The 24,856-nt window shown below is 49.0% G+C and overlaps 7 protein-coding genes across 7 annotated transcripts; 3 read left to right on the top strand and 4 right to left on the bottom strand.

Annotated features, from left to right (window-relative positions):
* Positions 1–2,505: 2,505 nt before the first annotated feature.
* Positions 2,506–4,585, top strand: I303_103028 (uncharacterized protein; the record flags this gene model as incomplete). The annotated part of the gene is made up of 2 exons (XM_018406374.1): positions 2,506–3,044; positions 3,115–4,585. 2 exons carry the CDS (start codon positions 2,506–2,508, stop codon positions 4,583–4,585), a joined length of 2,010 nt encoding a protein of 669 aa, XP_018264868.1.
* A 1,299-nt stretch (positions 4,586–5,884) lies between these two features.
* On the top strand, positions 5,885–8,939 carry I303_103027 (uncharacterized protein; the record flags this gene model as incomplete). Its single annotated transcript, XM_065968679.1, has 16 exons — positions 5,885–6,565; positions 6,660–6,781; positions 6,855–6,933; positions 7,001–7,079; positions 7,157–7,253; positions 7,314–7,342; positions 7,398–7,423; positions 7,476–7,539; positions 7,608–7,699; positions 7,792–7,967; positions 8,049–8,107; positions 8,182–8,339; positions 8,438–8,445; positions 8,510–8,588; positions 8,667–8,758; positions 8,873–8,939. The coding sequence occupies 16 exons, from the start codon at positions 5,885–5,887 to the stop codon at positions 8,937–8,939; spliced, it is 1,908 nt and encodes a 635-aa protein (XP_065824751.1).
* Positions 8,940–9,461: 522 nt separating this feature from the next.
* I303_103026 (pre-mRNA-processing protein 45) lies at positions 9,462–11,625 on the bottom strand (the record flags this gene model as incomplete). The annotated part of the gene is made up of 6 exons (XM_018406372.1): positions 9,462–9,954; positions 10,054–10,963; positions 11,044–11,158; positions 11,232–11,273; positions 11,347–11,533; positions 11,609–11,625. The coding sequence occupies 6 exons, from the start codon at positions 11,623–11,625 to the stop codon at positions 9,462–9,464; spliced, it is 1,764 nt and encodes a 587-aa protein (XP_018264866.1).
* A 417-nt stretch (positions 11,626–12,042) lies between these two features.
* On the bottom strand, positions 12,043–14,394 carry I303_103025 (uncharacterized protein; the record flags this gene model as incomplete). The annotated part of the gene is made up of 1 exon (XM_018406371.1): positions 12,043–14,394. One exon carries the CDS (start codon positions 14,392–14,394, stop codon positions 12,043–12,045), a length of 2,352 nt encoding a protein of 783 aa, XP_018264865.1.
* A 493-nt stretch (positions 14,395–14,887) lies between these two features.
* I303_103024 (uncharacterized protein) lies at positions 14,888–18,098 on the top strand (the record flags this gene model as incomplete). Its single annotated transcript, XM_065968678.1, has 5 exons — positions 14,888–15,514; positions 15,620–16,153; positions 16,225–16,444; positions 16,510–17,020; positions 17,087–18,098. The coding sequence occupies 5 exons, from the start codon at positions 14,888–14,890 to the stop codon at positions 18,096–18,098; spliced, it is 2,904 nt and encodes a 967-aa protein (XP_065824750.1).
* Positions 18,099–18,261: 163 nt separating this feature from the next.
* On the bottom strand, positions 18,262–19,659 carry I303_103023 (uncharacterized protein; the record flags this gene model as incomplete). The annotated part of the gene is made up of 5 exons (XM_018406369.1): positions 18,262–18,395; positions 18,600–18,736; positions 18,827–18,907; positions 19,275–19,361; positions 19,430–19,659. 5 exons carry the CDS (start codon positions 19,657–19,659, stop codon positions 18,262–18,264), a joined length of 669 nt encoding a protein of 222 aa, XP_018264863.1.
* Positions 19,660–21,602: 1,943 nt separating this feature from the next.
* On the bottom strand, positions 21,603–21,901 carry I303_103022 (uncharacterized protein; the record flags this gene model as incomplete). Its single annotated transcript, XM_018406368.2, has 2 exons — positions 21,603–21,703; positions 21,787–21,901. 2 exons carry the CDS (start codon positions 21,899–21,901, stop codon positions 21,603–21,605), a joined length of 216 nt encoding a protein of 71 aa, XP_018264862.2.
* Between the last annotated feature and the right edge of the window lie 2,955 nt (positions 21,902–24,856).

Here is a 24,856-nt window from a genome sequence, read left to right as displayed (position 1 = left end):
ATATATCCCATATGTTCGGATAAGAGGCAAGCTGATAATTGGATGACCCCCTGGTTTCATGTTTGCGAAACGACGCTAGTAGACGCCACTCCATCGCTTGCTGTAGTCCAGACCACACCACTGTACGTACTTACGATACCTCAATCATCTTCCCGTATAGCTGGATCTGCATTTTGTGGACGCTTGTCAACCAACATTGGTAACAGGGGGAAAGTGAGCAAAAAATTGATTGATTGTCCGCGCACAAGCCTCCCTTTGGCACACACTCCGATGGTGACCTCATAGTCTGACGATCGAAAGGAGGGCTCTACTTCACGGTCCACGCCGAACAAAGGAGGGTATGTATACATACGAGCAGGCGAGATATACACAGGATAATTGACTGTATTTGATGGTGGAAAAGGGGTATCTGATACCTTGAAAGCGTGCACCGTGTACCGTGTATGCATTGGCAGCACGGCGATAATTGTTCCGAACGTAGCCGCGATACCCCTGATTCAATTACATAACCCAGTATCATCTCCCCTTCTGCCCGTGGAAATAAAGCGTGTATTCTTTCCTGTAGATGTAGATTGTCCCTGAGTGCCTGAAAAGGAAAGAAGAAGAAAAAGCGGATTGCGTGAGAGACAAGGGGAAGATCGGTTATCTCATTTACCTTTACCTCTGGAGAAGTGCCTTGTTGGTTCTGGCCATATCAGACCTATCACTTGCTACCCCGATGAATGGGCTTCCCATCCTCTTTAACCCTAAATTCGCTTTTTTCGTTGCCCTTTGCAGTTGCAATTGCAGGTCGAGCGTCGTGTACTGCGTGGACAAGTGGAAAATAATGTAAATGCAAATACAAATACAAATACCTCATTCTCGTATCCATATCGGAGATTCAAGGAGAGAGGCGTAAAGGGTATCAGAGCGAGCACGTAAACCGTGTGTTCCTGAAAAGGTATTTTTCTGTCATGAGGGTATCTCGATGACCTCGAGATGCGTGATTGGCTTTGCTTTGCTTTGCTTTGCTTCACCTTGCTTCCAGACATTATTCTTGTGAGCATCGGGCATGGGACATGGAGATGGGCATGAGGATCATAACATAAAGGTAACATAACCCCCTGATATTTTCATCTTTTGCCCCGAATACAAATTGGTTTTTTTAGATCAGGTTTAAAATTCAAACAAAGTGCCGATTACTAGACCACTCTAGCAGTGGTTATAGATGATCGTGTACGGTATATTCCATAGTTACACCGTAGCTCATTCAGGTCCCCCCTTTTTTCCTCCCCTTATAATAAACTATACATAATAAATACATAATCCAATAATCCAATAATCCCATCAATCATCATCATCCACCTACCTACATCCATCCATCCATAGATAGAATCCCAATCACCCTACCACCATCCTCGAGTACTGTACATACCATACATACAAACAACCGCATCATAGCTCGATCCTTTGCCCTCACACGTCGTATACATTCCTCATTAACACATCCGCACCGCTCGGACAAAGCTAAAAGGCCTAGCTCTGACCAATACATATTGTTCAACCCACTTCAAGTTCGAACCAATCAATCAATACATCCGTACTCAAAGGCACGATAACCGAGATCTCACCACTTGAGCGATCGACTACATTTGTGAGTAATCATTCAATGCATATCTGCATTGTCTTTCTCTGCGCCTGGCATGGCATCTGGCATGCTTCGGCGAGGACGTAGCGCCCATCTGTCCCCTAGATTCGGCTTTCATTTTGAACCTTTTCCGTTCTTCCACCGATGCTACCAGACATCTTGCATAACACCGACCTGCCTTCCTTTGACTCCTCAAAAGGGATGAATTCGGGTGCATATCATCGCAATGCCTCTCGTCAATCCATCATCCGATTATCTGGACCAGTGCGATAGGGTAGCCGGCTGACTCATTATTCCTTTCTCCCAACCTAGGTTCAGCGAGCCGTTTGATCCGAAGTTTTGAAGGAGGAGATACAGACATAGCTGCGATACCTTGTGATAGCAAGTGTGAGTGAGATGTCTTATCCTGTTTACATTCCCAACAGGAACGCGAACCCTGTGCGACAAGATCATTCCACAACATCCTTGGTATTTCCTATCTTCCAGCACCTCATTCGACTATCGCCCTTTCCTCCAGTCCTCCTATCTCTGGGAGTCTACATCGTTTTAGACTTGCGAAGGGGCTCCCTTCTTGGCGCCCACGACAGGTCATGTCCACTGGGCGCGATTGCCGCTGACCTATAATTACGTTGATGATCAAACAGGAACGCGCAATTATCGATACACGTCGATCCCTACATCGGGCAGCTTTTCCGTCTTCTTGCGCCGACTTGCGACAGTTGAGGCAATAATCCTTCCCAACCGCAAGGTATCGCTTTCAGCGCCACTCTACGGCTAGCAATATCTGCATGTCCGCATCTCTGACAACATCCGCTCCGTTGAGCCTTCCCCAATCTTCTAGCCGACCCTACGACATCCACCCTGCCTCTCATTCCGATATGAGTTTCGCTAACCCCGACGAACGAAACTATGGCGGTGCCTACTACCCTCGTGCTCCCGGTTCAGCACACGGTCCACCACCGCCCACCGCTGGAGGTCAGAGCCACCACAGCTCATCTCCTGAACAAAGACTTCACTCCTCAGGTGGTTATAAGCCCACTCCGGCCCCTCATGAATCGCCTTCTCAGCCTGTCTACCCCAATGATATAGGCCCACCACCTGGATCTGCTCATGGTTACCCACCTCAACCCATCACACCACTAAGCGGTCAGACTTACCCTCCACAACAACCTCCTTCAGGTGGATATTACGGTATCACTCAAACCCCTCAATCAGACTCATCGCAACCGCCGATCCAACAGCACATCCCCTCGCCGCCACCAAGCAGCAACGGAAGGCCTGCCAGTGCCAATTTCACGCCAGATGGGGTACCGATAGTACCAGTAGGTGTGTCAGGCGGGAAGATGTTTAGGTGCAGGGGATATGGAGAATGCGACAAGGTGTTTACCAGGAGTGAGCATTTAGCTAGGCATGTTCGGTAAGTCGTCTGATGTTCGTGACGAAGGGCGATTGACCAACGCTTATATCCCGTGTTTTGCATGTCACAGAAAACACACCGGAGAACGACCATTCCCATGTCATTGCGGTAAAGCTTTCTCCCGTCTCGATAATCTGAGACAGCACGCTGCTACCGTTCATGCCGACCAATCAGCCCTTAACGAGGCAATGCTCGCCTCACTTGCCCCTGTCCATGCGGCTTTGTCACAGCGCGCCAACAGAGATCAGAGGAAACGCGGAGAGGTAGTCGAAGTACCCAAGAATGCTGTGGAGAGGCCAAGACACGCGGAATACCGGGCTCAGAAAACCTCTCCAGGTGGTTCAACTATCCAACATCAACTACCTCCTCCCGATTCACCTTATGCGCAGTATCCTCCTGACGCACAATGGGGTGCAGCTCCTCCTCAGCATGCTCGACCACGTACGTCGGGTTACGACTATCCACCATATAGCGCTGAAGGACCACCTGTTCTCGAGGATGCTGGACCATCTCGCCGACCTGCTTCTTCCGCTGGTTATGGTTACCAGCAACCCCCATACTATGATCAGAACGCTCGTCCACCCACTGCTCCTGGCACAGGCTCTTCCGGCGATTCCATCAGTCAATTGCCGTATCCTTACCGACCTATGTCGTCGCAAGGGCGTGATATACCTGTCCCCAGTCATTATGCTGAATCGGAACCACCTTCTACCGCTCATGGTCCGCCTCAATCCCCAATGTATTCAAATGTTCCGCCGGCACAATGGTCTTCTCCTCCCCCTCCCAACTCCGCTTACCCTCCGCAAGATCCGAACGCATATCCACCTCCTTCAGCGGATGGTTACGCTTATCCCTCTCAGCATGGCTCGTACCCACCAAGGGAAGAGGTGTACAATTACCCTCCAAACTGGACTCCTCAACAACAATACGGAAATGTTCCCCCACCTCCACCGACGGCAGGGGGTTATCCACCCACATACAATCAACCTCCTCCGGAATCGCCATTCCAATACAATGCCCCCGCTCCTGCGCCTCAAGACGCCTCGTATCCACCTTCGTACGGCTACGACGCCAGAAAACGAAGAGCAGATGATCAAGGTGGAGATCCTGAGTTGAGGAAGCATTTCAGACCCAACGATGAGCCCCAAAACCTCAATGCCGCATTGGAAGGTCCCGTACCTGTAGGAGGCAGAGATCCTTCCTGGTTACCGCCCACCACTGAGCGTCGATCTTCCCTGGCGATTTCAGCATTATTGGGTTCACCGCAGCAGGCATCAAGATCGCGACCCGCTACAGCTGGAGGTGCGGACACGTATGATCACGCACAAGCTGCTTATCAGGCTAGTCAAGCGTACCAACAGGATAGCGGTGCGACGACTTCTGCAAGTCAAAGCTTACCGCCTACTCCCGCTATAGGTGTCAACGGCGTACGAAAGGCAAGAGATGATACCGCTGTAGGGGGGGTCAGTGGGAATGCAGTCGCTGAGGATGGACAAAGTATGGAGCAGAAAGCGAAAGCTTTGTTAGGTCAAGGTCGATAATGGAGGGCATCGGAATTGCGAGAATTGTAGATTTGTCGGTCTTGATTCTGGTTGGTTTGGCATGATTTGGTCTGGGCTGGGCTAGGCTTGTTACATGATACCCATCTTTCAACTTACGATATACCCTTTCAACAAGGAATACCCCCTTTTCCCTTCTCAAATTCTCTGATATGTTTAGCGTACGCGCACGCACACAAATACACGATGATACGGATACGAATACGAAAGAAGTCAAAGTCAAAGTCAAAACACGAGAAATTATGAAGCGCAACACCGATTCTCACGTTGTTATAGGGCAGTTGTTACAGTATAAGAATAGTGACAGCTTGTCTTTTGACTTTGTAGTTGTAGTTGATCTACACCAATTTGATGCATCACATCTATGAATAAACAGGGACTCAACCGGGAAAGCAATACACCGAATCAGGATGAGATAGTACCTTTTCCTTGTCTCGTCTCGTCTTGTCTTGTTAGATCGAATCTCGTTATCATTATCATTGAATTCCAACTATTGGTAACTTAATTACTTGTTCCTGTCGATCATGACGAGATGCGAACGGATCGAAAAAGGTTTATCAGATAATTAATCCAAGGATGTCACTAGAATCGTTCCTGAAGGCTGTATGTCTGTACGTTTGGGAAGAAACGTAATCAAATGTCGACGTGAATCTGAAGGGGGAATCTCACGGACATATCGTATACATACCGCTGGAAATCTTTGTCGAGCAGCTCTCGATTTCAGAGCGTGCCAGCAAAGGTCGGAAGATGAAGGATCATATGGAGCTGGGGGGGAGGGATGTGTTTCGTCAATTTGAATGGCTTTCCACTGCTTCTATTTCGGCCTGCCTGTCTACGACATAATCGCACTGGACTGGACTGTTTTGATGCTACCCACGGGCAGTATGGCGACTGTTTGACTGTCTTCTGCAGGACTGACCCGAGGAGATCAGATCAGATCACTCGGAAGGGTGGAGAATACGATCGATGATGACGGTGTTGATGGTACCTTTCTTCCTCCTCGTGGATTATACGCTAAAGGAACATGCAGCGCACAATCCATGAACAATAAACACGAAGAAAGAGCAACATGAATATTCTGTCATGACTGACACGCATTTCATTCTTCGTACATCGACTTCCTCGGTCTCCAGCTGGGTCAATACCGCCTCTATATACTCACTTAATACGCTGCCTAGCTCAACCTCACGGGATCTTGCCACTCGCTTCGCATACTTTCTGTAAGTCCTCTCTATTTCTGTTGCACAGTACCTTGCTGACCTGCGATTTTCTTTTCTCGCCATGTCAATGAAGAAACCCGTCCCATCAGATATCCCGCTCCCATCTACCCCTCCTCCAGCTTATAAAGCACTTTCAGAAAACAGTAAACCCCCTGCAGCTCCAGCTACTCCTCCTGAGAAGACCAATAACACTTTTCCCGGTTCTTATCCAGCTCTCAACAACAAGCCTTCGAATCCAAAAGGAAAAGAAGAGGAAGAACATCGCTGGCCACCCCCACCGCCTCCTCCAAGGGTATTCAATTGGGCTGAACTAGCCGCAAATCCACCTTCACCCTCGTCAGCTCCCCGTCCACAGGCGATCCCCCTTCCTATTCAAACACCTACTCCTGTCAAAGCATCCTCTTCATCCTCGAATAAGTTGAGAAAGAAGAAATCCACGCCTGCTTTACCCAAAGGCGTGAAATTCACAGAGTCTACCACAGCCAAAGAAACCCAGAAAGCTCCAAAGTCCGACTCCACGCCATCTAAAGCTCCACCACGACCAGTTCTAGCGCCAGAGCCTTCATCAGCAGCACTGCCATCTGCCGAACCACCTAGACCCCCCACTCCGCCGCCACCGCCTACGCTGTGGTACAACCTACCTTGGTACATCAAGCGCACCAAGATGTCAGCCCCACCTAGAATGTTGATCCTCTCTGGAGGAGGGTATGAGGCCTTCGTAGCTATGCCTCCCACTTTCGAGGTGAGTTTAGTGGGCGTACGCAGGAAGATTGTGTGATGCTGACGATACGATATGGTGACTCTTTACTACCGAATGAATGGATCACTCGCCACAGAAAGCAGTAGCTTTGGCAACCGAGAAATTCAATATCCCAGCAACCCACGTAATCAGACTATCATGTAAGGCTTCCGATATGCAATGGATTGGAGGGTATGCAGGCCAAGAAGATATCTTCATGTGAGCCGTCTTGTTCCAAACTCGGAACAAAAATACAACTAGTTGCTGACAATAGACATGCGTGGGCATGTAGCGCGGACAACGATTCATTCCATTATGCGTGTGCGGGAAAGCATGTCGCTCGACTTGGGGTCCACGTATACGATAAGAACGTTAGTCTCCTTCAAACGATCAAAACGACTGAGTATACAGTCTGATATATGCCCAATCTTGTGACAGGCTAAACCTGGTCCAGCGCCTGCACCCAGCGGAGGTGTTGGTAGCGCAGCAGGCGAGAAGAAAGAGGAGAAAAAAGAGGGTATGTTGTTCCGCATGCAGCTAATACTGTATTATAGCCTCTGCTACCCAGTACTATAGCTAATGCGCGAGGCATAGCTCCGAAGCCTCCGGCGCCCCCACCTACCGCTGAGCAGAGCTTGACCTGTCAAACTACTGCTGGGAAGAGCGCTTCTTTGACTGCCAGTGTGACTGGGTATGCTGGTCTACCATCTACGATATGCTGAGTCGGCTGACTGTTATGGGACTGACCCAGAGATCTTGCGAAGGGTGTTCCAGCTGGAAGTAAGTCATGTCTTTGGCGACTAACCGATATTTCACGCTGACCTGAGTGGTTCAGACTATCTTGGTACTTTGACAATCGAGGTAAGATATCAGGCTATTCGAGGCAGAAGTAAGCTAAATGATTGTTGAGCAGGATAAGACTTGGAAGCAGACCTTTGTAGGCAATCAACTCGGGCCCAACGAGGTCATGACCAAATGCAAGTCATTCCGTGATACACTTTGTTCAATCCACGTGGACGGTCGGTTGCTGAACATGATCGATTAGATGTTGTCCACGATAAGAACACCGCTAGATTGCTGTTCAGACCAAGACCCTTCAGACCTAGCGTTGAATTCCTACATGCTGAGGAGAAGAGCGTGAGTGAATACTTCGTTCTGACACAAATGTCAGGGTGCTTGCCTCGTAATTGACGGTACTCGCTGACTGATGGTGTTTTGTAATCTATCAGCTCGAGGTTTCCCTCTCTATCGCAGATTGGACCGTCACTTCAGCTTATCCTATGACATCCCTCTTGCCAGACGGTGGCAGACACAAGCTAAGATGGTTCCTCAAGGTTCAGCCAGGAGGCATCGTCGAAGACATGTTGACCGGTACACAGTCGAATGGGCTGTTTATGGAGATGATGTATGTCGTGTCAAGGGCCCTTTTGGACCCCTATCCATAGGATCGATTACTGGGCACAAACTAATCTCAATCTGCTGTCAGCCCAAGTGTCAAAGCCAAGCCTGAAGCTCTGCCTGATCCGGACGCACCCCTCATTCCAGGTAGATCGAAACCCAATCTCTTGATTTGAGACTCAGCTTACTGATGTAATTGTGGCTGCTGATGTCTCGTGTAGCTTGGCCCGATATCAGGCCGTCTAACGCTTGGTGTTTACCCCAAACCATATTCGTCCCTCATATCGATCGGATCTTGACCGCTTTAGGATTACCGGTGGAGAGCAGAACAGCCATGATCACCTCTTGGCTGCCTGGTCTCACGAGACATAAGAACATTGTGAGTATGCCTCTCTAGGGAATCAATGTATATCAGAGAAAAACAAAAAAAAAAAAACAAGCAGCATGTGCTCATCTACCCGGTTCCTTACTTCGTAGGCGTACAGGTAAGCTGGATGACAGATTGAACGTAGCGATATCGAGCTGACGTATTCACTTCTTTCCGCGCAGAATCCTCAATAGAAGTCAACTTGATCCTTCTTCATGCTTGACTATCATCCCACCACCTTCAGTCATGCTTAGAATTTTCGTGGGTCCGATTGACTGAACATGACGTCGCGTAACGATGGTAGCTGATCTGCTCGCCGCCTTCATGTGTTGATTGTAGGTACTGTTCAAAGGTGTACCTGATTCTGATCTGAAAGATTGGGAGAACGCAGGTGTGTTGCACGCTGAGATGGGCTTGGATTGGAGAGATTCGTGAGTTCAATCGACGAATCACATTTCCAATCCTCCGCTCTGCAACACACTGTCCCCAGGCTTGCATGATGTGCGCGCAGTTGATGATTATTATTACTGGTTTGATCTTGGTAGAGTCGGATGGACACCTGATTTGCAGGATGAGAGCCTGTTTAGAGTGATTGAATATGGTGCGATGTAAGTACCTGATCAACCTCCTGAGCGTTCTTGTTGCGACCAGCATTGTATGATTTCATGCAGTGGGCTGAGATTACATGTTGATTTACAGGGAGGTATTCGACTAAAAACGATGTTCCGGGGGCGTGTGCATCGATAGTGCGCATGAGCAGCCAGGTAGTCAAGTCATATTTACGACTTATGCAGAAATACTGTTTGAAGAGATTGCTAAAAGAGAGGTGGATTAAAAGCATACACGTTGGGGAAATGGGATAGACGTGAATGTATGATCTTATGATCAAATCGGCGCACAACTTTGTAATTATATGTTCAAATGCAATAATATACCTTGTACTGCTCCAAGGCCAACTCGCTGATCCGAAACACAGTTGATACATGCAAAGGAATCGCCTTCTACGTAAAAACAGGAACTTGAAACATTAAATACAAAATACGAAATAGCAAAGCACCACAAAGTCACCCCCAATTCTCTTCCCTTGTCCCAAACGGATCATGTCATAATACTAACGATTTGGCTCTGCGTCCGTCAATCATCTCTCGCCCTCTTACGTCTCTCTTCCTCATGATCCCCCGCCGTCCTCTTGCCTCCCTTCTTCGCAGCATTCATGAACTGCTCAACTCCGAACGGATCAGCACTGCCGTCCAGAGCCACGATCGTATCTTTCTCGAACTGGACTGGGCCTTCTCGCGCTTCAGACGAATCGGCACCTTCGAATCCCTTTGTAGCTGTACCCAAGTTGAATCTGTCTTTCTGCAATTCCGCCGAAATACCTTCTTCTGTCCCACCTCCATAAGCTTCGTCGTTGCCCCTTGCATTGCCCGCCGACTTGTATATGGCGGCTGCGGCGGACGAGCCTTGGAAAAGGGGTTTGTCGTACAGGTTGTAAGAGTCTTCAGAGGCGAACCCGGTAGAAAGGGATTCTCGGTTGAATAATCGGGAATCGAGTAGAGTTTCTTTGGATGCGGTGGGTTTGGCGAGACCCAAAGCGATCTTTTCCGAGATATCTCGATTTGCCTCTCTACGAAAACAAATCAAAAACAGATATCAGTTTTCAGGCGCAACTTGCAGATGTGAAAGGTAAAAAAGAAATGCTGATGCAGTAAAGAGCGACACCCACCGAGCAATCATCTTCGCCCTCATCTCACTGCCCATATTACTCATCCTCATTTCCTTTTCTCGCTCTTTCCTCTTCTCCTCTCTGACCAGATCCCTCTCCCTGATCGCATCTTCGTCTTCCTCTTCGGCCTCTTCGTCGGACGCTTCCTCCGACTCGTCCTCCGAGGCAGAATCATATCCACCAAGACCCATTCCAAGGGTTTTCGGCGGTCCGGACGCAGATGAAGGACCAGCACCAGCACCAGACGTGATACCCGAACGTTCTTCTCTCGCCTTTTGCGCAAGCAACCTGAGATTCTCCTCCTTTTGCGCTTTTTCCTTCTGCGCCAAGAGCTGTTGCATCTGCGATCGAGCTCTGACTTCTTCTCTCGCATGTCTGTCCGCCACGTATAACGCCTCGGAGAATTTAGCGAAATTATCGTTGATATGCACATCTTGCAGACCTCTTCCATCGGCTGCTAGACGTTTATCTAACGGGACCGTATAACCCTTGTTGTTCTTCCAATTGGAGATACAGGGCGGTATCATCCAGTCTTTCTGATCTTGCGCAGTAGCTGCTCTAGGAGGAGACTGCAGGACGGGAGGAGGAGGTTCAGCTGGACCTCTTGGGATCTTCTTGTGTTTAAATCGGGCCGGTTCCAGGGGATCTTCTTGGACTTCAGTCATCTTGATAATCCGTTGTTTGCCGGCGCCATCCCCACCTTGGTTGGCTGGTGTGTATCGGATGTAAGATGCGTCTCCGTTCGCTTTGGGGACATGTTTAGGTTGAGCAGCTTTGATTTTCCCGTGAGTGATTCGTTCGAGTGCTAATCGAGTCCGCTCGGCTGTATCGTTGACCGACTCGGCATCGGGACGTTCCATCTCCCGTTCTTCAGCTGTGAAATCTGTTCGATTCGCTAAAGGTACAAGATCTATTAAAATATCATATCCGCCCGTCAGCTAATCACGCCTTTCATCAATCGATTCGCCAATGAAGACAAAGAGGACTCACCTTTGAAACTTGATTGCACTTTGGATCCAGCAGCTCTGCCATGTTGAGCTATAGCGTCGTATCTCACTAATCCATCTTGGTCCACTTGAAGAGCTAACGTCGTTCCGGCTCCAGTCTATACAGATCAGGCAATCATCAGCTTCGGCATGTCGTTTGACTGGAGTCGACTGAAGGAATAGCTAACTGACCTTCTTTCTACCCATATCCAAAGGATATTGAGCAACATGACACTATCCCACATCCAGCCCCAAATAAGCAATGATCCGTACATCACACCATAAAACAACTAATAGACCGACTTACCTCAGGATAAGCTCCACCGCCATTGAAATCTATACTCGTCTTGGGTTTCCATCCTTTCCTACTTCCATATTTCGGTATCTGAGGTCCTACTGCTACTGCCATTGATGAGCTTGAGGATGGTGCCGGTGCCGAAGGGATCACATCTTCATACTCTGGCATAGGATTGTGGAGGGGTGTAGGGAGGGCACTGTTGAAGGTATTCATTGATGAGCTAATATGACTCTGAAAGTCCCCTTCGGCAATTCTGAGCAAGTTGACTTACCGTGCTAAAGCTGCCATTTTGAATGTGTACAGATGATGTTATGGTATGCGCTGATTCGATGTCCAGACCGTTCTCAAGATACGTGTATATGTGGGCTTTGTGGTATATGTCAGGCGTTGAAGGACATAACAAGTCGTGTATGCTACTTGGGCGGCGAATCGAGCATTGAGCATGAAGCAGTTCACATACAACCCCCATTTAACGACGCACTCTACAGGCGGAAGATGTCGGGAATAACGCATGTGGCATTCCGTGGGCCTCCAGGTCAGTGCATCGAAATAGAGCATAAGAGCTACATCTGCTGGTGAATGAGTACATCTCTCATGCATATTTACATAGATCTCAAGAAAGGTTATAAGTATCATGCAAGGTATCTGATTCTACTGTGACGCGAGATGGACAGCCGAAGAGTTTCGGACAACGGATTTTCCGTTTTACGTGGAAGCCTGTTTCAACGCCTTCAGAGCTTCCACTGTTGGAACCAATATATCTTCCGACATCCCCTTCGTCTTCAAAATCGCCATCAGGTGGGCTTCCACTTTTGCAGTCTTTATATCTTGTAACCCCACATCCCTAGTATCTCCGCTTGATTTGACGGTATAATTGATGAGATTAAGCAGTATAATAACTCCTCTCAACACCAATTCTGGATTAGGTAAAGCCGGCTTGGACGAGATCACAGGTATAATCTCTCCATCCTCGTCATAATTCTCTTCTTCTTCTGGCTGAAGCAATCGAAGGACTCTATTCCAGGGATTCTTGCTTTCTTCGGGTCCCGCTGGAGTCGATGAAGTCGACTTCGATAGAATCCATTGACAAGCTTTATTCGATTCTGAGATTATCGCTAAAGCCCCTCCAGCCGCTAAACGAGTCTGCAAATCATCCATACCTGCCAGGATGAGTAAGATGTCCAATCGTGATTTGGTTCTCCCACTTTCCTTACCATCTTTGTTTGAGCCTTCTCCAGAGAAATAGTCGAAGCCTTTCTCGGAGCTTATCAAATTACATATCAATTGGGTAGCCGCTCTTCTGATCAGGTCATTATCGTCCAAAAGACATTCTTCGATCTTCACAATAATTCGTATACTATCTTCTTTGTCCGAGCCGGCGCCTCTGCCTTTCCAAGTATCGCTTTGCGGTACAAGAGGTTTCACGGAAGCTTCGACGATTTTGTTTGATATCGCTTGATCGATGGACGCTAAATTGGTCAACGCCATGAGCGATTCGAATTTCTGAAGAGATGTCGCTGATGGATGGGTCAATAAGTGGTACAGCGGCGTCAAGGAATTGAGGGAAGTAGTCAAATGCGGTGGGGGGAAAAGGAGATTCGGCGGGGTGGTGATGATCATCTTGGCCAATGCTTGAAATGAAGGTAAAACATCGACCTCTTGGATAGTCTTTCCGCCTTGGCTTTGGCTGGCCGACGAGGACGATAGCTTGAGTAGGTCTCTAACGATGTTTGAAAGTACTTTGAATCCACCATCTCGGACAAAAGGTAGTCTATCGTTCTTATCTTCCACCAGATTCCTACATAATCGCCCTAAACCCTCTTTGACCAGCTTACTTTCCGTGTTACCCAATCCACTCAACGCACCAACGACTCCAGCTTTTATCACCAATTTCGTTCGTTTCGCAACTTCCGGATCCGATTCGATCCGTTCATCCTCATTTTCTTGTTCCGAGTCGGCGAGTCTCGACTTATTGGCTGATAGAGCCATTGCACGCAATTTGGCGATTTGTTGATCTTCCGCCGATAGGACGACCTTTGGGTTCGTCAGGTTGACCAGGATCGTGGTGAGACCGTAGCTCAGGCCAGTATCTATCGGATCTGAGACAGACTGAAGATCCATACTGCCTCTTGGAGTCACCGGCAGACTCCCGCCTTTGGGTTTTATCGAGGGAGCGAGGCGTACAAGCGATTGTAGGAAAGTGAGGGAGGAAGTTAGGATGACCTTGTTTTTCGGTTTGAGGGAAAGTACAGCTAGTCCTTCGATGCTAGATAGTAATGCAGTGTTCGATTCCTTGTTGTTTGACGAAGCCGAAAAGCTTTCTACGTGCTTCATCAATCTCACACATAGCTGTTCATCGCTCATCCCTATATCCGAGTTGGTGAGTCCGCCCGATTCTGGAACTCCATTTTGGCCTTGGCCTTGAGCAGTGTTTGGGATGTCTTCTTCCCTGCTCGTCTTACTCAGCGCTACTGCACAAAGCACGCCTAGTTCTTGTTTGTCCTCTTGGTAGTCCATCGCTCCCCTAAGCCATTCCATGGCGCGAGACCGGACCATATTCCGACCGGCTTTCGTACCTGCTGCTGATATCATCAACTCCGCCAAAGCAGGCTGCAGGGGCGAGGGCAGTTCCGCAACTTCCAATGATATTCCAAGAGGATCGCCGACATCTTCTATCGGGTTAGTGAGGAGTTTGACAGCCGCGTCCGGGGTGAGAGGAAACAAGGCCGATAGCAGATATGTGAGCGGTACACATGATTCTGGTTCAGTCGCAGCATCTTCATCCGGGACGAAGATGCTCTTGATGAACCCCTCGAAAGTTGTATATATGTGCGAAGTGATACTCTCAGGCGTCGATGAGGAGAAATGAGTAGCGGACTCGCAAAATTTTGACAGGCAGAGATATGCTAACGATCGAGCTTGACGGGATGCCGAAGGTACAAGACTCCTAGCTAAGAGGGATATCTCTTCGGTAGACAGCGTTGGTAGAGTGATCGAGGGGGTTGCGAGTGTTTTAAGGAGACGAGTGAGCTCCTCGTCGTCGCTCTTTGATTCCATGATGGCACACGCTCACGAGCAATGTTGTACTGGTTTGACTGCACTGCTGGATAGCAATCACTTACTAGTCGGGCATTGCTCGCGGGTAGATTACGATTACGATTACTGGACGATGCGGGGTAAAAGCAACTTTCTCACGGTCGCCCCTTGTCTTACAACTGATCGACCTTGAACCTGGGCACGCGTTCAGCACAAAGAAGAGTAAAGTGAAAGCCGCAGCACAAGTAGGATTGCATTTCCAGACTCATCAAAACCTCAAAGCGTATCTGGACCTGCAGTCAAGGAGTCAAGCGATCAACGCTGCGGTCGTCAAGAGACGGGCATCCTCGCAGTCACCTCTCAACGGATATCCTGAACCAGAATCTGATCTTTCGATAATCACCCGAATCCTCCACCAAATCCGCCAGCGTGACAATAGACAAAGCATCATATAGCTCAGCCTGTATTGCCTTCCACCTTCCCTCCTTCATAAGTCGCTGATGAAATATCAAGTATGATGGCTTTATCACCGCTCTGGAGCTTGCTACTCTCGCTTTTCCTCCTGAACCCGTCGCAAGCTGTGCTTCGACCTCGAACTCCTCAACCAAGGTCATATGACACACACACCTACTACGCCTTAGAGTTGGATCCTTCCACGTCCTTTTCGGCAGCTTCCTCGATATCCCATGAGCTAGGCTTAGAGCTGATAGAGCAAATAGGAGAGCTAGAAGGACATTGGCTCGTACGTAAAGAAGGCTCAACATCAAGTCATTTCAAGAGATCTCTCAATGAAGATCCGATATTAAGAAGATGGAATGAACTGTCCTCAAGCGCTGTATCGAGCAGACGATTCCTAAATCCTTTGAATGTGAAGAAGCGATCCAAGAGGCTACATCTTCCATTCCGACCTTCTCACCTGACTTCACGGGACGATACGACCGAATTACTATACGCTCAGAATGACCTGGAGTTGAAAGATCCAATGTTAGACCAACAATGGCATCTGATAAATACGGAGATGAAGGATGTGGAGCTGAACGTTACTGGACTTTGGGGACGAGGGATCACGGGAGAAGGAGTCCATGTTGTCATTGTAGATGATGGGCTGGACCTGAATAGCGATGATCTCAAGGATAATTTCGTGAGTGTGCGAAATAACATATCTCTCTAACATAGCACTGAAAACAGACAAAATCGTACCATAGAAGATTCATGATTGAGCTGACCTGATTCCGCTTATACTCAGTTCCCAGAAGGATCTTACGACTTCAATGACCACACCGAATTACCTTTGCCTAGACTAGCAGACGATCAACACGGAACGAGATGCGCAGGAGAGATAGCAGCCGTCCCAAACGATGTCTGCGGAGTCGGCGTATCCTATCGAGCCAAGATTGCCGGTGTGAGGATATTATCAGCACCCATATCAGATGCCGATGAAGCCGCAGCACTCAATTACGGATATCAGCTGAACGATATATACTCTTGTTCGTGGGGTCCTCCAGATGATGGAAAATCGATGGAAGCGCCCGAAGGAGTCATACTGAAAGCTATGGTCAATGGCATACACAAGGGGCGGGATGGCAAAGGATCGATATTCGTTTTCGCGGCTGGCAATGGCGGAGGAGCGGACGATCAATGTAACTTCGATGGCTATACCAACTCGATCTTCTCGGTGACTGTGGGAGCGGTGGATCGAAAGGGGTTACACCCATATTACTCGGAAATGTGCTCTGCTGTCATGTTCGTTGCCCCAAGTTCGGGCAGTGGGGATCATATCGTACGTCAAACTACAGCGGTTCGTCTCCGCAGATGCGTACGTGCAAAAGCTGATCCCTCTTGGGATTATAGCACACAACGGACGTCGGTCAAAACAAATGCGCTCATACCCACGGTGGAACCTCGGCTGCGGCACCTTTGGCATCAGGAGTATTCGCTTTAGCGCTTTCGGTGAGACCAGACCTGACATGGAGAGATTTACAACATATCTCGGTTCGCACCTCGGTACACTTCAATAAGGATGATCCAGATTGGGAGAAGACTGCGGCTGGCAGGCTATTCAGCTATAAATGTAAGCTACTACGCCCCTCACCTGAGTAATGCCCCGCTGACTGACGCTGCATTTCGATCTTATAGATGGATATGGTCGACTTGATGCTGGATTATTCGTTGAAGCAGCAGAACAGTGGAAATTGGTCAAACCTCAAGCTTGGTTCGACTCGCCAGCAATCTATTTACCTACTACCGATGCTCCTGCTATTAGTGCCTCTTCTGATTCCTCACGTCGTCAAGATGATGGGGTTGTTACAAGTCCCGATGGAGGCGCTGCTGTACCCGACGATGATGGAGAAAATCAGAATGGCACAAAACCTAATCCCCCGCCTGTCGTGACTCCGACCGGATCATTTATCACTGAAGAAGGTATAACATCAACATATGAAATCACGAACGATATGCTGCAAGATGCAAACTTAGAAAGACTAGAACATATCACCGTTAGAGTGTGGATAGATCATCAGCGAAGAGGAGATGTCGAAGTCGAGCTTGTCAGTCCAAATGGCGTAACAAGTGTTCTTGCAAGGCCTAGACGATTTGATGATGCGAACACCGGTTTCGCTGGCTGGAAATTCATGTCTCTCAAGCATTGGTGAGTGTTTTGCCATTGAAATCCCCTGGGATATGACTAGAAAGCTGACTGGAATGGGCTATGAAGGGAGGAAAACCCAGTCGGAATCTGGACCATCCGAGTCAAGGATGCTTCCAACCCTGAGAAGACTGGTAGATTCGTAGCTTGGTCATTGCAACTATGGGGAGAAACGATCGATGCGTCAAAAGCAAAATTATGGCAACCGGCTGAAGAAGGTCAACCAGATCAAGAACAAACCGGATCCGATCCATCTGCTACCACCACGCAAAAGCCCAAACCCACCGACCATCTGCCGGGGGATCATGGAGATGCTACGGGAGAAGCGACTAAACCTGGTCTCGTTTCTACCACCGGACAGCAAGCTCAGCCAACTACAACTGACGGTGGTGACGAAGAAGACATCTCCGAGCCGACGGGTATAACGGACGAAGATGCCGACGAAGGGTTCTTCAGCGGTATCACCACGCTGTCTAGCAATTCGACGTGGATCGCAGGTGCGGGTATGATCATTCTTCTTTCCGGTGTTGGAGTAGGAGCGTTCTTCTACTATAGATCAAGGAAGAGAAGACAGAACTTGTTTGGCTTGAGTAATAATGGAGAAGGAGCAAGAGGGGCATACGCGCCTGTCTCAGAGGATGTACCTATGGGTTTGTTAGAACGATCCAGAAAGAAATTCGGAGGTAAATCTGCTGGAGGGGCGGCAGGTCCAGGTGGAGCGGGATCGAAAGAGCTGTACGATGCTTTTGGGGATGGACCTAGTGACTCGGAGAGTGAAGGCGATGAGAGGACGGGGTTGAGGTATCATGATGATTTCCTGGAAGATGAAGATCACGAACATGAACATGACCATGAACGCGATCAACCACCTAGAACTTCAGCAGTGAGATTGGGAGAAGAAGGAGGTCAAGGTGATTCGGAATATAGAGATGATCCTGATCCAAAATCACCCGGGTCTGGGCCTGAAGAGAAAGGCAAATCGAAGGATATATCGGCGACAACGGCAGGTACAACGGCTAGTGCGAGCGGCAGCGGAAGTTCGAGCAGCTGGCAAGATGCGGCCGAGGACGTCAATAGGTAGCAAGGCAGTACAGAGTGCTTTGCTTTTCTTGAGCCGAATATGATGGACATGGTCATGAACCGTGTGCTAATGTACATAATAGACCACAAAACAATATTATATGCATTTCTATTCATATATCCTTTTGACCACTATCTGTTTGGCCTTAGATTCAAATGCAGGATCACCTATTTGCCCAGTAATTTTGCCCATGACTGGGAGCGATATACCCTGGACCTCCAGGTGCCTGCATATACGGTAGTTCCGGCATACTTTCCAGGTATCGTAGAGACGCGGGGTCGTAGATCTGGTTATTTCCTGGTTGTTGAGCATAAGCCGAGTACATCTGACCGCCCTCCCAAGGGGGTACGACGGAGTCTCATGCTTGATGCGCGGCGTAATAATGACCGGGCGTGTACCACCTTCGCAATGTTTATCAATTTCTCTTCGCCGATCGATCCAGCGCTGATGATGATGACGATAACGATCACAGAGCTCACCAGGCAGGATCATACTGCTGACCATCAACAGAAGCGACATCTTCATGGGCCGGCTGGAAAACTGCTTGCGCCATCCCTGGTTGACTATCGTGGGCTGGTACGGGGGCGTCTCCGGGCGCATGGTAGGTGTTTTGAGTGTTCCGAGCTGCGAGGATACCGCTGTGTCCATCGGTCAGATACAGTCTGGGTAGTGCCGCGAATACCTACTGCCTGTTGCCTGTGGGCAGGCATGGCAGATCCGAGACTCACCTCCTAGTCGGTCTGGTGGCGGATTTCCTCGGATTGTCAAATGTGCAAGAAAAACCTCGTTCCTCGCACCTCGAGCAAGCTCTGATGCCAAGACGAGAAGAAATCAGCTAGCTCATACCACTCAATGTCGGACGCTTGACCTCGGTACAATCCCAGACGCAGTGGATGGTGGTAGACAAATGATGTTGAGCTCTTACGCTGAATCATCACTCTCAAAGCGGCATCTGATTTTTGCAGCTTGGCAGGAATCGCAAGATTGCCAATTCCGTTCTCCGCCCATCGGCCCGCTAGAAGAGCCCGGAACACTTCGATCACAGGCGCATGGTCAGTGAAATCAGCACTGCTCTACGCGGTGATTGCAGGGGCTCAGAGCGCGATACTTGTACAACAAAAACCGCTACGGGTACATTGTGCTTTACTTTCGATGAACGATGTTCAGGCCACTTACAAATAGGTCAAGCTCCTGCTTGCCGGTGTCTGATCTTGACCGCTAGTCGTTGGATCGTTGCTACAAGCAATTTTATGTTTGGAGCATCTGACGCAAGTCCTGTACGCATGAGCGACACACAGTCTCAGCATCCCCTCATCGGCGACCGGATTAACAGGGCTTCCGCAGAGCCTTCCGTCGGGACACAGCGAGTTTTCTGGGTCTTGCAAGTGCTACAAGCGTCGCCTTTTCGCCTCTTTTTCCCCTCATCGGAGGCTGAAGTTTGTTGCGCAGTGGTAGCATGATCTTTGTCAACGTAGCTTGCAGCTGGCCTGAGCACATTAGAGCCAGGTATGGATGAGGTGGAATAGGCAGGATAGTTGTGATGATACGACGAGTACGACATGATGGTACTGCGCTTGCCGAAAATACAGTGCGCTAGGGTGACAGTTGAAAGCTTGAAAAGGCGGGATGCTTGTAGGGGATGTCTCACATATGACGCCACAGGCGACCCTTATTATATACAGAGGAGCTCGGCCTCTTGTATCTGCGTAAGGCGGAGGACGGTCGTTGGTAAGCGATATGACGCACACAACGTCAACAACCTTTGGAAGAAGTTATGAGCCTTGTATGTCCGACGGAAGTATGCATATGAAAGGGGAGGTGTACGTGTGAAACATTGCTCAAGGATTCCTCATGACGTCTGTAACGTCTAACACAGTATCCTTTGTTCAAGACAGTCATCTTGGAAATTGCTTGGCCTCTTTTGGTGAGACATGGCGGATCGCCATAAACCACCATCGGGTCAATGGTCTTCCTGCTACTAATGCTAAGCCTGGTCATATGACTTTGCCTCATAATGTATGATACGACGTGCTTTCCATATCGCTCTGACTGCTACATTAAGACCAAGCGTCTTCCCTCCTCGCCACAGCGTCTCTCTCGGAACGGTACTCGTAAAAAGCAGAATTGAAGAAACCATCGATCTGATCTTGGCCCTCTTCCACGCCCGTATTCCAGTTCCAGCTGAGATCCGCACCAAGAGGATCTGTAAAGTCGTAAGGGAGCGGAAGAACCCCATGTCCCGAGTACGAGGCTACCTCTGTGGGATCGCAAGCGGTTCCGACTTCCGAGCGCTCGACGTATTTATTATCGCTGCCACATCCACTGAGCATGCCTCTTTCGGCAAGCTGCACATGACGACTTTCGACTTCTCCAGTATTTGGTGGCCAAAGTTCGATACTCAAATGCGATTGCTGTCCACCATGACCCCCTCTGACATCAGTTCTGTGCTTTAAAGATCTTAGTATCAGAAGGGTACTGACTTCGTGGCACTCGTTTCTGGTGTTTGTCCCGGTCTTTCAGGTCTCACAGGCTGAGAGGAGCATCGATCGCACGACCTACTCCTCATTCAAGCGAATACGACACATAATTAGACTCGTCACGTCAGCTTGATGCCACGGTTGGTAAATTCTGTTGTCAATTCATCGAAGACTTACGAAGGGTCTCCAATTGTCGAAAGACACCGCGTTTTTGCTGCTCGACAGCTTTCACATGCGACTGGATTTTTCGGCCTTCTCTCAGGTCGCTCCCACCTGTCACACGATCCAGTATACCCTAGTGTTAACGAGATCTCGGCGATCGTTCTGTGATCAGCACTCACAGTAATCGATTTTGACGACTTGCCAGCTCATCCGGATCTCCCGTCCAGAAACTACACTTCTCTTGAAATTTGTCGCATCTCTCGCAAGAAGATTGGTCAAATCTGCAGTGAAAGGTGTTTGTCAGTGACAGTCGAGGGATGATACTCCGCTTGCCTCAGACACAGGCTCACTGTGCGTCATAAACCGCCTTGCATTTAGTTTTCCTAGATTTGCATGAATCACATGCGTTCAGTGTCCTGGCCCGATATGCGCGGCTGGACATCTGGGCGCTGGTTCTGCCACCGTTCATCGAAGAGCTGACACCTAAATTCGACTGCGGTGTTTGTCCGTTCAGCAAATTTGTACTGTAGACGTAAGGTGAAGTCAATCTTTCGGATGAGTGAATGCTTGTCAATTCAGTCTCTGGGTATGTTCTATCCTTACAGCTTCTGGGCGGTACTGTAGCATGCGTCGCGGAGTCGAATCGTGGGGTCATCATTGACACGTCCTGACGGAGCGGAGTTGTAAGAGATGCCATCGGGTGTTCAATCCTTTGCATCATGCCAAAAGGAGCCATGTGACGCTACGTCATTCTAGATCCGACATCAGGTGTTACGAGACGTATATATACTGGTATACTGAAAGGACATGAGCAGGCTCAAAATGGATGATCACCTTTTATGGGAGCTCCGCTATGTAGCCAATCTCAATTTATGAGCTCCGGATAGTCTTGACCCGAACTTCGGTCTTGGTACTCTTCGAATGAGAAAGCTTCTTCGGTTTGAATCTCCTCGAAAGCTGGGCCGACTGCAAAATGGAAAGTGATGCCATCATCACCACGTCAGCTTACCCGGAATGGCCATCGACTATCGAATGCGAAGAGTACTCACTCGGTCCGTTCCATTGACCACCTACCTGAGCAGCCCCCCACAGCTCCGGCGCCTCTGTTCCCGCCGGACTAGCGGTGAGGTTATTCATGGAGTTTGCTGGATCTACTGTGTTCATTGAGTCGCCGGGTGACGGCTTGGGGAGGATAGTCCGGAAACCATGACCACTTTGGTAAGGCATATGCGCAGATGATGCAATAGACGGCTGCGATCGCGATCGAGATCGAGACTGAGAGGGTGAGGGCGGCCGGTTGTTGGGTTTAGGTCCTCGTTTACCCCTCTCAATCAGGCTAGTGCATTTCCAGTTATTACTCACGCATCTGGTACATGCCCTAATCCCCAACATATGTCAGAAAAATGCCCAATCGGTATCAGCCCGTCTGAGATCTGTGTCATGGAGGATTCAGAGAGAGAGAACATGTACATGTGACAGACGTACCTGTCGGGTCCCTTCTCTCTTTTGCATTTGGGATTCTTCTTCGAGGTGTAACACATATCGCAAGCTCTTGAGACTCTGGTGGATGTTTCTTCTTTTGATCGGTCATACCTATATCGTCCCTGTCAGCCAGACGGGGCATTTTGGTACGATGTGCTGTGCCACGAGATAGAATGGCCGTGACCCTGCGATAACGCCTTTTTGCATGCAGTGGACTTACGCTCTCTCCTGTAATTCCGCCAATGTATCCGCGTAGTCCGAAGGACACTTGCTGCAGATCATCAAGGACCAATCGCAGTCCGCACAAGACCTGCTCAATGCTCAAGCTCCGCAGCAAGCAGATGAAGGTCACCAGCGCTAACCTCCAAAACAGGAGCTGGAACTTATACGTGCCTGCCGTCATGTGTGGGTTTACATGAGTTCCGCTTGGTGTAACATCTATCGCAGCTTGTTCTGGTTTGAGCTCTCCATTGTCCAGCCGACTGTGAGCTGGCTGTCACAGCGGTATTGGCCCTTGTGATCTCGCTCATGTCTCACAAGAAACGAGTAGTACTTTCCTATACTAAACGGATCTATGCCGACTACTGAAGGAAATGCCGGAGTGTCGTGCAAACACAGATTTCAATCTCTTTGCACTGAGCGGTATGGCATCTTTGTTACTGACATTCTGAGCTTTACTCATTGTTTTGACTCGAGCTGAGTTAGTGATTTGAGATCCCACTGAAGATAGGAGTGGCCTGCTTGACACTCAGACAGCTGACGCAGACTTAGCTCCGCTAAGGTAAAGGGAGGTGTGCATGACTCGAGCTTCGTTTATCTCCCCGATCGTCCATCAGGCCTGACCTCGCCAAGTCAAACTCCGAATTATACTTCAGCACTACACCAACAAAGGAGAAAGACGAAAGTGCTACCATCGTGGAATCTTCACGACGTCCCGAAACATATATACTCGCATCCGTCCTGTCCGGCTAGCGATGATCAAGTCGACGAAAGCTATGCCACGATGCCACAAAACGTTATCTCTCTCCGAGCGGAGATGTCCGTCGCAAACGTAAGAGGCGTAATCTGGTGATTTAATGAGTTCCTTACCCGTTGTCCGTTGAATACGGTTTTTGCTTCACAACGGGGATTTTTTGGCAGGATCCGCTTACCTGGCCAGACTTGGGTAAAGGGGCGAGGAACCATCAAGTTGAATCCAATCCCTGAATGCTGGTTTCCCTGTGTCAAGGTATTCTGCCTAATCTCCCTCCAGCCGCAACAGCCCTTCCAGCTCTGAGAGAAGTGAGTCGGCCCGGTCCTTCTTTTCCCCAAGAAGTTGACGTTCTTGAGTGCCTGTCTCACTTCTTTTGCCTCAATAGGCAAATTATCGGTCAGCATTACGTAGCTGAAAAACCCTACTTCTCGACAATCAGGGAGAGGGTGGATGAAAAGAAGAAGATATACAGACGGAGGCAAAAAACGAGGGCAATATCTAAAGGCAGAGAATTCCCGCAGGGGTATACCGCTCCCATCATATGCCTAGAGCTTGTGTGTCTTTTTCCCTCATCTTCTTGGTCTCCAACATACACCGTACAATACGCTTTCACCGTACAGTAGTATACACAGTGGACGAATAGTCTTTTTTCTCATCCATCATTATCTTGTCATCGTTCACAACCAACCAACTTAAGTCGCTTTCAAGGTAATCGATTCGGTCGACTTTTCGTCAAGACACCACTTCGCCTTAACCCTAGCTGTGATTAGGATCCCGCCTGCTTGTGAGCTAGACTTATCATTCTTTGACACTTCGGAGTTTGGCGGGGGAAGGGGGAGAGAGGAAGAGATAGGGTTCTCGCGTCGGCGTTGTGGAGTAGTTGGCTTGAGGAGGGTTTGACAGGGTGGTGGTCGTGCGATCGTGCGATCCAAGCTCGTCAAGCCTTATGATAACCGCGGTTAGCATTCCTTCCGTGCAGGCGGACGGCTAGTTGTCATGGAGTCTACATAGACTTGAGAATCATAGCGGCTGCCAGTCACTCAACTTGTTTCGTTTCGGCCTCGTCTTCTCCAGCGACGGCTGCCCCATTCCATGCCCTACGCTCCTGGCTCGACATCGCATCAGACTGCTTTCATGTTCTGTCGCGATCCTCTTCGATTTGAGTGAAATGCTGTTTGCTGACAAACCAACCTTCTCCTCCTCATTCGCGCTTCTCCGATATTCCCGGACATCGCCATTTCGCCATCGCCATCGCTCATCAACTCCTACAATTCACAATCCATTTCGCCAAACCTCCTTCTCGAACAACAGCGCTCGCGACCCTTTCCAGCAACTTTCCTTCTCCACGTCCACAATTAGCTTAGCATTCACAACTTCAACATTTTTCTGTAAACAAGACTTCAACCCAGCTTCACCACTTGTCTGCTTAGCAAACAGCATTACTCACCCGTCCACCCACCATCGCCGAACAACTGATCAAACTGGTCTGCTAAACCTCTTGACCGCTTCTTCTCCGACCACCTTGTGCACGTTTGAGACTCGTCTCGCGGCACGCTCTCCCCCTTCTTCACCAATATATTTATTAAATATTCACAGCACTTGTAACGCGCATCAAGATATTTCAAGCAAAAAGTACATTGTATCCCATCAACCAATAGAAACCT

Source organism: Kwoniella dejecticola, chromosome 3, assembly GCF_000512565.2.
Source record: "Kwoniella dejecticola CBS 10117 chromosome 3, complete sequence".
In the NCBI taxonomy this organism is placed as follows: Eukaryota; Fungi; Basidiomycota; class Tremellomycetes; order Tremellales; family Cryptococcaceae; genus Kwoniella; species Kwoniella dejecticola.
This window is presented reverse-complemented; position numbering and strand designations above follow the sequence as displayed.